Genomic DNA, 15,516 nt, shown 5'->3' with positions numbered 1-15,516 from the left:
TCATCATTGTCATGATGGGATTGAGTAGAATATTGAGGTGTAATCTGTAAAGGATTCTCAGGAGGTGATGGGGGTGCTGGAGGTGGGGGTGATGGAAAATGAAAAGGACTTGTAGCTACAGTCTCTCTTCAAGGTGATCTTGTAAAAAGTGTCCCCCTCCTCTTGAAGCTTGAGTTTCTGAGGTTGTTTTCTGTGGATATGACCAGTATCAGGGTTGATATGCCTTTTTTTTTTTGCTTTGGACCAGGTGTTATTGGAATCATGTCTATTTTCAGATCCGATGGAGCATCTTTATGTTTTTATGCCGAAGTTTTCGGTACCTGTGCTTCCGGTGTTGAAGGAGGCTGTGCTGACCTTTCGGTGCAGAAGGGTTTGGCTCCAAAGGTTGCTTGGTCACAGTGAATTTCGGCTCTGAGACGGACTTATGATTGAAGCCAGAGGCTTTCGTCTCTGAGGAGGGATTTTGTTAACTCGGTACCGAGCCTGAACGCTTGACCTGTGGTTTCGGGGCCGGGCCAGAATGCAGGGCGTATGAAATGTCATCTCGGTGCCAACTTTGGCTAGAAGGCAGAGATGGTGCTGAAGCCTTAGGTTTTCAGGAGATAGTTTGTGGGGGCAAGGGGCCTTCGGTACTTACATCACCTTGACCCTGCTGCAGTTCCTCGGCGTTGAGGTCGATCTAGAGTTCCGAGACTGAGTTTTGTTTGGAGAAGGCTTCCTCTTCTGCCGCCGATGCCTCGATATCTTCCTGGCCGGAGTCTTCACTGAAGAAGTCCGGAGTGCCCTTGATGCTTTAACGCTGCATCTCCAGACGTCGAGCCCGACAAATCGGCTAGAGTCTTCTTTGATAGAAACGATCTTCAACCCTCACAATTTTCTTTGTTGTGCTCGGGTGATAAGCACAAGTTGCACACATTGCGTGAGTTGGTGCGCGTATACTTCGTGTGGCATGGAGGGCGGAATTTAAACGGAGTCTGATCCATCGACGGAGAGGTACCGAACGCGGATAGGTCTCAAAGGCCGTCCACGGAGCTGCCCAATTGAAGGTCGTTCCGATGTCAAAAAACGATACGCAGAGAAGTGGGAATGCATATGGAAACAATACCGTCATGGTAGAGAGGCTTGCACATCGAGGGGAACCCAAGAAAACGGTTTCAAACCGGAGCGCAGCACACATCTGTACCCGATGGCGAAAAAAACAGTTTAACAATGGAGTCGATGACCATGCAAACTATCGCCGAAAGGAGGAGTCACCTTGCTCTGTGACTACGAAAGACTTCTTTGAAGAAAAACAACTTGCAAACATCTGGTCCCAACACTAGATGGCAGGAGTATGCAAAGCATGTGTATCTACAGAACACATGCCTTGAACATAACGGTTTCATACCCAACTCTCACCTTATCAAGGTAGGAGATAGGCAGACAGAACCCCACAAAGGAGTAACCAATGGCAGGGAGTGTCTATTGTGAGACTAGTTAGGAATAAGAGACTCACCTGAGGATCAAAGAATGATTGGGATTCTACTGAGATAATTAAGTGAAATTAGATCTTTTGGTGGAAAGGGTGACATGAAGCCTCTAACAGGAGGAGCTAGAGACCACCTACAGGTAACAATAGTGACAAAACATTTACTGCTACAACAATAAGCAATACAAGACCTCACAATGCTAAGAATGTACATCATCCCCTTCTATAAGATAGAATAAATTAGCTCACCAAGTGGTGAGGAGACTTCTATTGTTAAACAACAAATGAAATGCTTCTGTCCATTTCAAACCAGCACTCCATATTAAACCAATGTTTTCTCCGATTTGTTCATCAGTTTTCTAGGTTACACTGGATAAACATGTTTTATGCCCCTCCAATGGTGAACATAGTTTTATCTTGGTAAATCACGCACCTCACAGTTATTTATCAGTCTGGAGATGGTAGCCTTGCAGCTTGGCCGATGGCAAATGTTACCTACCCTGTAATCATCTGTTTGAGGCATGTAGTACTCTAGATTCCCATGCTGTACATACTTCTACGTATCTAATGTTGGCCTCAGACATGAACAACTCCACCTATTAGTGGTATTGTGCATTGGCATCAGCTACATTGTTAATTGTTTTTCACGCATGGCAGGCAAGACTGAAGATGGAGCAAAGAGAATACAGTAAAGACTACCATGCCAAGAACATTTTATAAAAATGACAGGAAAGGAATAGAACCTGCAACAACCTCAGACAACCAAGGAAGAGGGTGGACACATGTGAAACTACAGAACTACTTGCCATGATCAGATGTTTACAGGGTAGCATTTTCTGTTTGTTGCATTTGCAGCAGTAGATACACATGCTGTGCATAGACTGTAAAGCAGTCCTCCTAAAAGTGGTGGCTTACCCAGAGTATATTGTAGAATACTGGAAAAGTGTACTTAGTACAGCCTGGCCAACTCTACTGTGTGGACGTTCTGGCCAGACAGCAAGCTGTTTAGTGAAGGTATGTGGGGTAGACCAGGTAGCAGTGTTGCAGATGCCAGGTAATTGTATGTTACCCGAGAAAGCCATAAAGGCCCCTTTCTTACGAGTGGAATGAGGTCTGGGAGGGGCAGGAAGAGTTTTCTTAGCTTTGACAAAACAGGTCTGTATACATTTGACGAACCAACTCGCTATGTCTGCTTTGCAAAGAGCACACCCCTTGTGAGGCTTGGAGTAAGACACTAACAGATGATGGGTCTTACAAAATGGTTTTGACCCATCAATATAGTACGCAGAGCGCATTCTGCTACAGATTGTGGTTGCAGAAAGAATACTAGCAGGTCAATTATCTGATTACAGTGAAAACCGGAGACCATCTTATGAAGATATTTTGGATTACATAAGCAACCTGGTAGCTAGAGGTTTGTGCCTCAGGGTAGCGGGTTATGGGAACATCCATACTTACTGCCAGCTTCTGAGGGCGTTTGGCCGGCAGAGGCTTTTTGGACTTGACATCTGCTTTGGAACAAACGCTTCCAGGTGAAAAGGATGCTTCTATTGCTACGCCTGGAGCAACCACCTCTTCAACATCCGACTCCTCCTGTTCGCTAAAGATGTTTGGAGTCTCCTCCAGTTTATGTGTCATGGCAGCGGAGTGCAATAAGACGGGTGTGTTGGTTCTAAAGAGTTTTCTTGTTGCAGAATGCAAGGCAGGTTGAACAGTAGTCCTCACAATGGACGGGGAAAAACAGAGGTTGCAGACTACATGGAGGTCGGATCTCGGATACTTGGCCCGACAACAAGGACAGAATTGGAATGAAGCTCTTACCCATCATGGGAACATTCTCACCCGAGCGGTTGGGAGTCGAGGATGTTAGATCAACATGAAGTCAAAGGTATGCGGTGGTAAAAATAGATGAGAACGCAGGATTGTTTGTAGGATGGATCCAAGGGCACAGCGAGATAACCAAGAAGTGTCGACCTGGAGCTGTGGACGAAACTTCTGAACCCAACGGCAGAGTAAAAACAATCTAACAATGGGGTTGATGCCCATGAGCAATACCACTAATAGTGGTATGCTGGCAGTGACATTATGTCTTTGGGGGGCGAGATTCGAAGGTAAACTTGAGTCTAAGATTTTCCTATATTTATTTTAATTAAATTTTTGGCTTGTATTTTATTCTGAGCTGCTACAAATTGATTTTCATGTGAAAATGGACCTTTAGGATTGCCATTAGCTAAAGCATTTGGATTTTACAAAAACACATACACTTACTATAGAGGCTTTTGCTCACATTTCGCTAAAGTCACCACAGCATACAATAGGAGTCAACCCATTGCAAAATGGCAGTTCAGGCACACACGGAAGGGTGGATATCACTCAATGTTACCATTAGAGGATGGATGCCTGTGCGCACAGAGGTGTTTCTTTTTTTTCGTTGTAAAAATGGATTTACAAAATGGCAAGGCCAATAGGGAGGAAGGAAAGCCAGACTTATTGTGTTTTCTAATTATTGGTAGACCGTGAAATTGGATTACGCTAATTTCCCCAATTTTTGCTGTGGAATTGTGAAGACTAAGCTTTAATGCGTAGATTTTTGTACAGACTGTCATTCTTTATTCTTGAAATTGCATTTATTCATTTTATATTGTAATGCAAAGATTTCCATTGTCTAAATACATTATAAAGTATTATTTAAGACTTTATATGGGGCAACATGAAACCCTGATAAAAAATGTCACAACCGATGGTCCACAGAAGATACCGAAGTCTCAGTTTAGTGTCCAACAATACTACATGGATCTCCATCTTTCACAGATAATATACATGTGGCCAAAAACAGGAGAGCCCCCCCTCTATGTGTTCTCATCGAACATAGCCTCACACAAAACAACCTTAGTCTCTAAATGTCATATAAACGTAAGACCTTTAATCCCGCAATACAAACCATGGTGCGAAACTGGCTACACTCAAACTGCTGCAGATAGATGCCAACATGCATCCATCTGGAACAATGCTAGTCGACCCTTCCAGTGGGACACATGGCAGAAGGCTGGTATTCTCACTCTAGAGCAATTGTTAAAATAAAGATAATTAAAGTCTTTCGAAACAATACCAACAGAATTTAGTTTACCCCCCATGCAGGAGTGGCAATAAATGCAGTGCACCGACTGCCTTGCGAAATGGTTGGGAACATTGCCATGGGATCTCCCAAATTCCCCTATTTTCCAACACTTTAAGTAATGGTGGCTGCACAAAGGGGAGACACAAGGGTTTTATAATGTGTTGGTTCCCCACCTACACTCTACATCCCTCGTATGACACCTATATAGCAAATGGAAGAGACTACTCCATATGGAATGCGCTGAAGAGGACAGAGATAACAATAGAAAACCTAGAAAAAGGGGCGAGAGGATCCTGAATGAAGTTCTGTCCAAGACACTGCAAGACACCACATAAAACATCATGCGCAGGATTGTTACATCATTCAAACTTCTGGAAGTGTGACCAACTGAGTTGCAACACACCACTCATTTTCTTTCATTGTCCAAATCTGCGTAGATGTTGGCTCCAGGTTGGTAACACGCTTAGTGGCACTACAGAACTATCACTACCCATAACAAGCAAAGTAAATTTGCTCCATAACACTCTGGTCTCCCCTTCTCTAACCACTCATGCACAAAGCCTATTAACCACGGCTATAAACAAGGCCAAGATCTGTATACTGAGACACTGGAGATCTTCCCATCTACAACAAGAGAACAAATGTATCAATGAAATATATACAACAGTCTGGTATGAGCGGCTGACATATAAACTACTGGACTCTGTGGAGAACTTCAAATCTATATGGTTCGCTTTTTTGTTAATGCTTGGCTGGTGTGCGTGTCCGCTTATACATACACAAGGTTAGAGAATGCCCGCTCTTTGGTAACCTCTTTTCTTTATGATTGCCCGCATATACCCTCCACCATTGCCCTTATGGCAAATCAACTTAGTCCTCGATTAACCTTCTTCCTCTCCTAACCCTTGGAGTTAGGCAATGGTGTCTTTGAGCTATTAGGTTCTTCCTGTACCTATTTAGTCAGGGTTCTCTTACTACCTACCTGTTCTGATACCTTTGTTCGGGACCCACCTCCCAATAGGGAGCGACGGTGTACTATGATATGTATTTAAAATTGTACAAACTAAATTTGGTGATTTTAAGAGAGAGTATGTTCGCTCATACTTACCAGTAAAAGAATCTGATAATACGTACTGTTCAGTATAACAGAAGCACATAAGACTTCTACGAGATATAATACTACTCAATACTTAGGAGGTACGATTCTGTATTTATTCTAACCACGGTAAGTGCCACATGCCGACTTGTCCAGTGTGTCAGCAATATACTATCTTTTGATAACTTGAACCTAAATAACAAACCACTACAAAACAAAGGATAAAATAAAGCATTATTTAATATAACTTTAATTGGATATTATTAGCCATATGATTTATTGTAGATTTGTCACATATTACAATGATTTCTTTCTGTTTTGATTTATTGCGTTTAATTTTGAACTAAATTAATTTCTGATGTGCTTGGTTTGATTTTCTTAGAAAGCCTGTTCAATGATTCGAACTTATTTTCTTGGCTGTCTTGTTAAGAAGCCACTTTCTGAGTATTGTTATGCTTCATCCATCCAAAGCCATGTGGTTAAAAGCTATAGGATTATGCGCTGCTAGATTATGGTGCCAATACTCCTTCTAGCGACTGCTCTTTGGAGTGAAGACCTCATAAGTTTGGAAAGCCGGAGACAACTGGGGATGTCAACAGCTTCACCCAACTTCCTGGCACTAGGCAATGTCATGTTTGGTTCCACTTCTTCAATGGATGCAATCCCTCTGGAAGATTAAGACATGTTCTTTTGCTATATCCAGATTTCCTTTGAGCTAATACACTATCAAACACATTTTCATTGTGCTTTCTCATCTAATCTTGTATCAGTGTTTTCACTAAAGGCCCCATACTGATGAAAATGTAAGGCTTTAACAACACTGCATAGCGTTAATATCATGAGATGGTACAGTTACATTGACAACAACCTTGTGGTACTTGAAGGCCATAGGAGAGAATATTTTACCAGCTGAAAACATAACAAATAACGCTGTATTTACAAGTGATATGTCTTTCATTACCCAATAAATGGAGAATCAGATTCTACTTTCCCCACAGTTTTCTCTGGCATTCTGCTATAGCAAATCAGCCACAAATTCAATGATGCATTTAGAACCATAGATACAGGATTAATTAAAGAATATATTTGCTTTTACATGAAGTGCATGAATCCCATCCTCAAAATGCCTATGCCAGCATGTGACTGGGCCAACCCCAAGTATCCTCGGGCAGCACTAAAACAGTCCTCAAGGCCATATTGCTTCCATCATCAATCACTATACATTATAATATTGCAGTAAATACTTAGAAGCTCAGGGCCCAATATTATTTTTTTTTAAATAGCTCCTTTCTTCAAACCTTCAGTTAAGGAAGCAACTAAAAGACCTACTTTTCAAAGAGGTCTTGAACTAAATCCAAGTTCCAGCTGCAAGTGTCTCAAGAATGGGTTTGCCCCTTCGCTTGTCTCCTAACTAACATGGACTAGGAGATTTTTCACAGCTTTATTTTTGTTCATCGCTTTTAAGTGGCCTAGGTGACCTTTAGCAAGTCGCCTGCCCATATGCTGATCTTGTTAGCATTTGTACAAAAGCTGAAGGCAACAGTAGGAGTACACCGTAGGGGAATCAATCATCCATAGTTGCATGTATAAGGGAACACTTATTTTATCTATGGTGGGTGTTAATAGAGGTGAAACATACCTGCTCAAGGTTGCCTGGGCATCCTAAAGAAAAAGAAACATAAAACAAGTTAATATCTGTTCAAAAGGTCATCACTCTCCCCCAACAATCTAGCTACTGGTAGAGGCGTGCCTTTAAGTAAAGCAGCCCCATTGACACCAAACGCAGCCCTAGCCGATATGGTCTCGATAGGTTTTTTATGTACACACAAATCCTGTTTCTGCTGCTTATCTATTTCTAAAGATGTGTGACCTTATCTTCAGGTCAAACTCCACATCCTACTCCTCTACCAGTTCTATTCATTTATTTGTGCCACTTACCTTCAGTAACTCAGCGTCTGGCCTGTGGCGCTTGCCTTCGATCTCCGTGATCAGTTTTCGGAGGGATGAATGCTGCTCTTCCAGCTGAAGCACTTTTCCACGAATCTTCTTCAGAATCTCATCCTGCTCTTTTTTCAGTTTGACAAGAAGACGCCGCTTTTCCTCCCGAAGGAAGCGAAGCAATTCTTCAAACTCACTTGTGATCCTCTCCCGTTGGCTTTTGAATTTTTCCTGCAATGAAGTGGGAAGGTGAGAAGAGCTGTGGTTCAGAGATCCAGTGAGTGGTCAACCCTGCTCCACCCCGGAACTGTAGTGTAACTACACCTACCTCCAATTCCACAACCTCCTTCTCTTCCGTGGATTTGAATCCAAGAATGGTCTCAACCTCCAGTTTCAGAGCTGCCAGGCTGCTCTGCAGTTTGTCCTGAAAGAAAAGAAGGAGCAAAAATTGATAAATACTTAGATTTGCTAAAACTAACATTGTGCTATATACCTTGAACAACCAGGAATTAGATAGATGAGGGGCATTGGCCACGGATTGGCTTCTTAGCAGGGCTAAATCGAACAGTCTTTTTGGTATTTTGTGGGTTATTGTAAACAGCGCGGGATCATGTGACAGAGGATGGCAGCAAATAAACCTAAGGCCAAATGGCATAGATGACGTAAGAAGAGTTAAATGACCAGCTCTATTCAAATGCCATTGCTATTTCGCTTCAAATAGACTTGGCCCGTAAAGTTAACTGCTTTCTTTTCATGAAGAACTCAGTCTGACTCTCACATCAAATCTATAAGTGGCAACAGCAACTCCAGAACAATACTTTGGAAGGGTTTAACCACATGGCTGCTGCGGGGATTTTTGCGCTGTGCTGCAAATTGCTATTCTGCTGCTGATATGACGAGCTCAGCTCGTCATCAGCACACGACACCCGTGGGTGATGACGAGCTGAGCTCGTCAGCAGCAGCGAAAGGGTTAAAGATGGCGAGAGGCTAAAAGTAAGGATACAATCCACCCCTTACTGGAGGCACAGGATGATGGATCCTGTACTATGGACATGCATTCTAATTCATCACTTAATGACACCAATGTTTTCTGCAAGTATTGGTTGATGTGTAAACACAATTAGTGTTTTTTTAATTTTGAGTAACAGTATAGAAGAAAGTGTCAGTTCTCGTAGGATGACTGGAAAGCATTTGAGCATTGTAAAATATGTAGTGCTCATTGCCATAAGTGTTTTGTAAGGAAAATGCTACTTACCAGTATGCATCTGTTCTTGGCATGTAGGGCTGCTGACATTCCTATCTTAGCAAAGATCGCCGCCTAGTGTTGGGTCCGGATGTTTGCACCTTGTTATCTTGGAAGAATCTTCGAAGTACCACGAGATAGGAGACTCCTCTCCTGGACTACAGTGCGCATGGGCATCTTCTCCATCTTCAGATTGTTTTTCGCCATTGTGGCAAAGATGGAGTATAGGAAAGTAAGAGATGGCCATGTAAATGTATGTAAAGTATAACTGCAGCTGTGACAGGCACCGGGCGATATGAATGTCAGCAGCCCCACATGCCAAGAACAGATGCATACTGGTAAGTAGCATATTCCGTTCGAGGCATGTGGGCTGCTGAATTCATATCTTAGCATAGACTGTATAGCAGTTGCTCCTCTAGCGGTGGTCACCTGTACCAGCTGCAGTGGTTTGAAAAAGAGTTTTAAGGACAGCCTGGCCTACAGCAGCTGGTTGCTTGACTTGCATATCTACACAGTAGTGTTTAGTGAAAGTGTGTATGGTAGACCATGTAGCCGCCCTACATATGTCTTCTAGGGGAATATTTCCTAGGAAAGCCATGGATGCCCCCATTTTGTGCGTTGAGTGGGCTTTTGGGGGAACTGTTAAAGTGCGCTTTGCCTTTTGATAGCATATTTGAATGCATTTAACTATCCATCTGGCTATTACGGTCTTTGAAATGGGATTACCCTTATGTTGTGGAGAAAAGGCAACAAAAAGTGGTTTTGTTTTCCTGAATAATTTAGTTCTGTCAACGTAATATAGCAGAGCTCTCTTGACATCGAGTGTGTGTAGGGCTCTTTCAGCTACTGACTGCGGGTTTTGAAAGAAAACTGGCAATTCTATGGACTGATTGATGTGGAAAGTGGATATTACTTTTGGCATAAATTTAGGGTTAGTGTGAAGCACTACCTTTTGTGGTGTATTTGCATGAAGGGTTCCTGAATTGTTAGTGCCTGTAGCTCACTTACTCGCCTGAGGGAGGTAATGGCAATTAAAAATGCCACCTTCCATGTTAAGAATTGTAGTTCACATGAATGGAGTGGTTCGAAAGGTGGCCCCATGAGTCTGGTTAGTACTACGTTTAAGTTCCAGACTGGCGAAGGTGGATGCCTTGGAGGGATAATTCTTTTAAGTCCTTCCATAAAAGCTTTGATAGGTGGTATTCTGAACAGGGACATGTGTTGCCTGTTTTGAAGATATGCTGCTATAGCAGCAAGGTGTAGCCTTATGGATGAGTTTGCCAGCTACATCTTTGAAGATGTAGCAAGTAACAAATTATGTTCTGGATGTAGGCATCTAATGGATTGATTTGGTTATTATTACAATAGATTACAAATCTTTTCCATTTAGCTGCGTAGCATGCTCTGGTAGTGGGGCGCCTTGCTTCCTTGATCATGTTCATGCAGCCTGGAGGCAAGTTAAGGTATCCGTACTCTAAGACTTCAGGAGCCAGATCGCTAGGTTCATCTGATTGGGATCTGGGTGCCTGATTTCGCCATGGTTCTGTGTTAGCAATTGTGGCGACAAGCGTAATCTTTGGTGCGGAACTACTGAGAGTTCTGGAAGGGTCGTGTACCATGGCTGTCTTGCCCATGTGGGAGCAACCAGGATCATTGTGAGTGACTGTTGCCTTAGTTTGCGTGCCACTAATGGTGGAAAAGCGTACGCAAATCTGCCAGACCAGTTCATCCATATCGCATTGCCTTGTGACAACGGGTGTGGGAACCTGGCGGCAAAGGACGGGCATTTTGAGTTTTCTTTTGTGGCAAACAGATCTATTTCGGGATGTCCCCACTTTTGGAAGAATGGTTGTAGAACCGAAGGGTGAATCTCCCATTTGTGTATTTGTTGACTGAGTCGGCTTAGTAGATCTGCCATCTGATTGTCTATCCCTGGGAGGTGTTCTGCCAGGAGAAAGATGTTCTTTGGAATTGCCCACCTCCATATCCTATGTGCTAGGTGGGAGAGCTGTGGAGAATTTGTCCCTCCTTGTTTTTGTATGTAGTACATGGCTGTCATGTTGTCCGTCCAGATTAACACAGCCTTGTTGTACAAGTATTTCTGGAAGGCTTTCATTGCTATAAATACTGCTAGTAACTCTAAGTGGTTTATATGCAGTGTCTTTTGTTTGACTGTCCAGCGACCTTGGACTGTGTATTGAAGGAGGTGGGCTACCCAACCTGTCAGTGATGTGTCCGCTGTTAATACTACTTGTGGAACCGGCTCTTGGAACAGTCTCCCCTTGGAAAGGTTTTGTGGGTTCCACCACTGCAGAGAGTTGTAAGTGCGACTGTCTACCAACACTAGGTCTTTCAGTTGTCCTTGAGCTTGGTTCCACTGCCGTGCTAGGCATTCCTACAATGGACGCATTTGAAGTCGGGTATGAGGGACAATGAATATGCAGGAGGCCATCATGCCTATAAGCTGCATGAACACTCGAGCTGGCAGGGAGTGTTGTGGCTGAAATCTTTCAATGAGAGACTGTATGTTGGATATCCTGGCTGCATTTGGATATGCCTTCGCCACTGAGGTATCTATTGTTGCTCCCAGATATTGTTGTACGTGGGAGGGCTGCAGATGTGCAGTAGCTGGATAGTTTGAGACTTATTATGGTTTGCACATTGTACGTATGAGTTGGCTTTTATGAGCCAATCGTCTAGGTAGGAGAACACATGGATATGTTGCCTTCTGAGGTGTGCTGCTACTACTGCTAGGCATTTCGTAAAAACCCTTGGTGCTGTAGTCACCCCGAAGGGGAGAACTTTGAATTGATAGTGGGGACTCTCTATTGTAAACCTGAGGTATTTCCTGTGAGCTGGATGTATAGGGATGTGAAAATATGCATCCTTGAGGTCTAATGTAGCGAGAAAGTCGCCTTGCTGGAGTAGCGGGAGTACTTGTTGTAGGGTGATCATATGGAAATGCTCTGAAAGTATATATTGGTTCAGAGGTCTGAGGTCCAATTTTGGTCTGAGAGAGCCGTCCTTTTTGGGAATAAGGAAGTATAGAGAATATACTCCTGTGCCCCGGTGTTAAAAAGGGGCTGGATCTATGGCTCCCTTTTCTAGCATGGATAGCACCTCTTGTTGTAACAGCGTGATGTGTTCTTTGGACATTGGACGGTGCTTGGGTGGTATGTTGGGTGGAGTAGAAGTGAGTTCCAGGCAGTAACCATACTGGATAATTTGTCTCACCCACCGGTCTGTGGTAATGGCATTCCAGACTGGTAGGAATTGTGTAATTCTGCCTCTGACTGGTGTTAAGTGGTCTGGAGGGAGTGTGAACAAGTCATTGTTTGGAGGTGGCGGAGGCTCTGGTGTTATTACCATCACGTCCTCTACCTTTGTTATTATTTCATCTATAACCTCCTCTGTTGGAGCCTTTATTAAAGTTGCCTTGGGTATTAGTTTTAAATGATGAAGCGGTTTGTGATGTGTTGCCTCTGCCTGAGCCTCGAAAGGAGGAGCAGCGAAAGGAGCCCCTCGACTGTTGAAATGAAAGTGCACCCATGGACTTTGCGGTGTCAGTATCTTTTTTCATCTTTTCTAAGATGGTATCAACTGCTGTGCCAAACAAGAAATCCTGATTAATGGGTTGATTAAGTATGGTAGACTGTACTTCATTTTTAAAACCTGAGATGCGTAGCCAGGCATGCCGGCATAGCAACACGCTAGTGTTGACAGGCCTAGCGGCTGTATCGGCTGCATCAAGGGCGCATTTTATAGATGCGTTAGTGATTAATTTCCCTTCTCGAATTAGGTCATTAGCCTTTGCCTTATAGGGTTCTGGTAGGTGTTGCAGTAATCCCTCCAGTTCATCACAGTGTGCTCGGTCATAGCGTGCTAGGAGAGCTTGTGTATTGGCAATTCTTCAGGTATTAGCTGCCTGAGAGGCCACTCTCTTTCCTGAGGCTTCTAAGATCTTTGACTCCTTGTCAGGAGGGGGGCATCACCGGTTGTTTGAGAGTTTGCTCTCTTTCTGGCATTAGAAACAACTAGAGAGTCTAGTGGTAACTGAGACTGGATATAAGAAGGGTCTGTAGGGGCTGGTTTAAATTTCTTTTCAATTCTTGGATTGAGGACACGCGCTCTGGCTGGGTCTTTAAAGATGTCTGGTGTGTGCTTAAGTACTCCCTTTAGCATAGGGAGTGTACGTATAGTCTTCTCTGATGTTGGGAAGGTATTAAATAGGAAATCCTCCTCTACAGGGTCAGTGTGCATGCTTACACCATGATACTGAGCTGCCCTGTCAACTAGCTGGTTAAAACCAACCGTGTCGTCAGTAGGGGATGGTTTTGTGGGATATGTAGAGGGATCTGGTATGCATTGTGTATCATATGGGTCATTAGGGTGGAGTGGTGTGGCTCACAGGTTAGAGGCGGCAGACCCGGAAGCAGAGAACAGTCCGGGACCAGGGTTCAATTCCCGACACGCCAGGGTCGTGGACCAGGGTCAGCGGACTCGATAATTCTCGCCTCGGTGCCTACTCTAACCAGGGATCACACTCAGGAACTCTGGGCATTAGCTTGCGTCATCTCTACAACGGCCCCCCACATTCGACGGGGATGCCTGGTTTCACCTTGGAGATACCCAGTAGGGACCATCTCACAGGGATAGCCAGGGCGGGTTCCCCAGCGGTCTACAGAGCCACGACGCCTCAGGGCAGCAGTGCGCTTTACAAGACACATACATTACATTCTGATCGTACCATGTATGATCTTGGTTTCCCGGATCATCAGGGTCTATAAAGTCTTGATGAGGGTCTTAACCCATGTCTTCTCCCTCATCATATTGTGGAGGTGGAGATGAATATGGAATGTAAGGCATGTCAGGACTGAAAAGGAGGAGGTGTAAAAGATCTAGAAGGGGATGTCCCAAAGTCCTTTTTCTTAGGAGGAACAGGAGAAGGAGCCTCAGTGTCCAGTCTTCTCTTGTTATTATTATAAACTGTTATATGTCCTGTATCAGGTTCTATAAACAGTCTATTTTGGTCTGTGCTCACTGGATCAGGATGAAAAAGAGTTCTTCTTCCACTGCCCGTGGCTTCGGCACCGATGTTTTAGGATCGGTCACTTGCATGCTTGTTTTTCTTTTTGTCTTGAGCTTTTTCGGCTCGACGTCTTTTGTCGGCTCGACGGCTGTTTTTGGCTCGACGGCCTTGTTCGACTCGACAACCTTATGTTAGACGGTCTTTTTCGGCTCGGTGTGTTTTTTCGGGTCGATAGCCTTTTTCGGCTCAATGTGTTTTTTCGGGTCAACGGCTGTTTTCGGCTCGACTGCCTTTTTTGGTTCGACTGCCTTTTTCGGGTCGGAGGCACTGTGCGGATCGACGACTTCGTTCATGTCGATTCCTTTGGGTCGACGGTGTTTCTTTGGATCGACGCCCTTTTTCTGGTCGACAGTCTTTTTCGGATTGATAACCTTTTTTGGTTAGTCGGTGTTTTTCGAGTCGACGACTTTTTTAGTGTCGGGCCTGTTTGCGACTGTGCAGCCGTCTTTGAGTCTACGCTCTTTTTGGGAAGAGTCTTGCTCAGTCCTGGGGTACAGGAAGGCTTGGTAATGGTCTTCGGAGCCGAGCTGGAAGGCGGGGCTTCTGAAGCGGTGTTTCGGTCGCGGCTAAGGCCTCTTGGCGATGCTTTGACCGGAGCCTTGTCTGGAGGTGGAGGCAGGGTAGGGGCTTTAGTACTCACGGTTTGCCCCGGTGGGATGTCGTCATCGGAGTCAGACTGGTCTTCTACTGTGACGAGCTCTAGGTCGGAGTCCGCTGCCTCTGAAAGTTCATGTTCGTCGTCGAAAATGTTTTTCGTTCCGGATAGTTTTCTTCGACCGGAACGGAGCACAAGCTGGACAGTCTTCCTCGTTGTGCTCCGGAGACCGGCACTTGTTGCATACTGTATGCTTGTCGCTATGTGGAAACTTGGATCGACATTGTGGGCATCTTTTGAATGAGGTCCTTTCCATCGGCGGGAGGCCCACGTGGCGTCGAAAAGGCCCAACGGCCCGCGTCGACTACCAGAGATGGATGGAAAGAGTTGTTGAGTCGAGGCTTACCGTGCGGAAATAATACCGTCGAAATGATGAGGTTTTTGGCTTTAGAAAATAGGAAAACTTCGGTCCCGAAGTTGGAGTTGTCAAAGTGCATCCGAACCCAATGGCGGAGAAAAACAATCTGAAGATGGAGAAGATGCCATGCACACTGTAGTCCAGGGGAGGAGTCACCTATCTCCTTATACTTCGAAGACTCTTCCAAGACAACAAGGTGCAAACATCCGGACCCAACACTAGGCGGCGATCTATGCCAAGACATGAATTCAGCAGCCCACATGCCTCGAACAAGACGAAATCTCGTTCTGAATACAAAGAGAAGATGACAAAAGGAAGAAGAGAGGAAACTGTGAAAACCCAAATGAAGAAGAGAATTTAAAGACCTTCTAATTATGTGGGGGAAGGGGAATATATTAAGGGTCGCAAAAAGTAAAAGTTCAGCCCAGGGTTGAGGTGCTGGAAACACTGTAGTTAGTGGTGAACTGAAAAGAATTCCCCCTCTGAAGCTATAGGCCTGATTTAGAGTTTGGTGGCGAGGGTTCTTCATCGCAGAATAGACAGAGTACCCT

General features: G+C 44.3%; 1 protein-coding gene across 1 annotated transcript in view; it reads right to left on the bottom strand.

Annotated features, from left to right (window-relative positions):
• Positions 1 to 15,516, bottom strand: part of LOC147717662 (E3 ubiquitin-protein ligase TRIM39-like) — a 112,148-nt gene that overhangs the window by 55,740 nt on the left and 40,892 nt on the right. Inside the window, exons 4-6 of the mRNA XM_086924449.1 lie at positions 7,949 to 8,044; positions 7,621 to 7,851; positions 7,322 to 7,344 (exon numbers count right to left, since the gene is read on the bottom strand). Of these exons, the coding sequence (XP_086780575.1) occupies positions 7,322 to 7,344; positions 7,621 to 7,851; positions 7,949 to 8,044 (350 nt within the window). The remainder of the gene's footprint in view (positions 1 to 7,321; positions 7,345 to 7,620; positions 7,852 to 7,948; positions 8,045 to 15,516) is intronic.

The sequence above is a fragment of the Lissotriton vulgaris genome, chromosome 5 (assembly GCF_964263255.1).
Source record: "Lissotriton vulgaris chromosome 5, aLisVul1.2, whole genome shotgun sequence".
NCBI classification, from domain to species: domain Eukaryota; kingdom Metazoa; phylum Chordata; class Amphibia; order Caudata; family Salamandridae; genus Lissotriton; species Lissotriton vulgaris.
The sequence above is the reverse complement of the archived record's forward strand: the minus strand, read 5'-3'. Positions and strand labels throughout refer to the sequence as shown.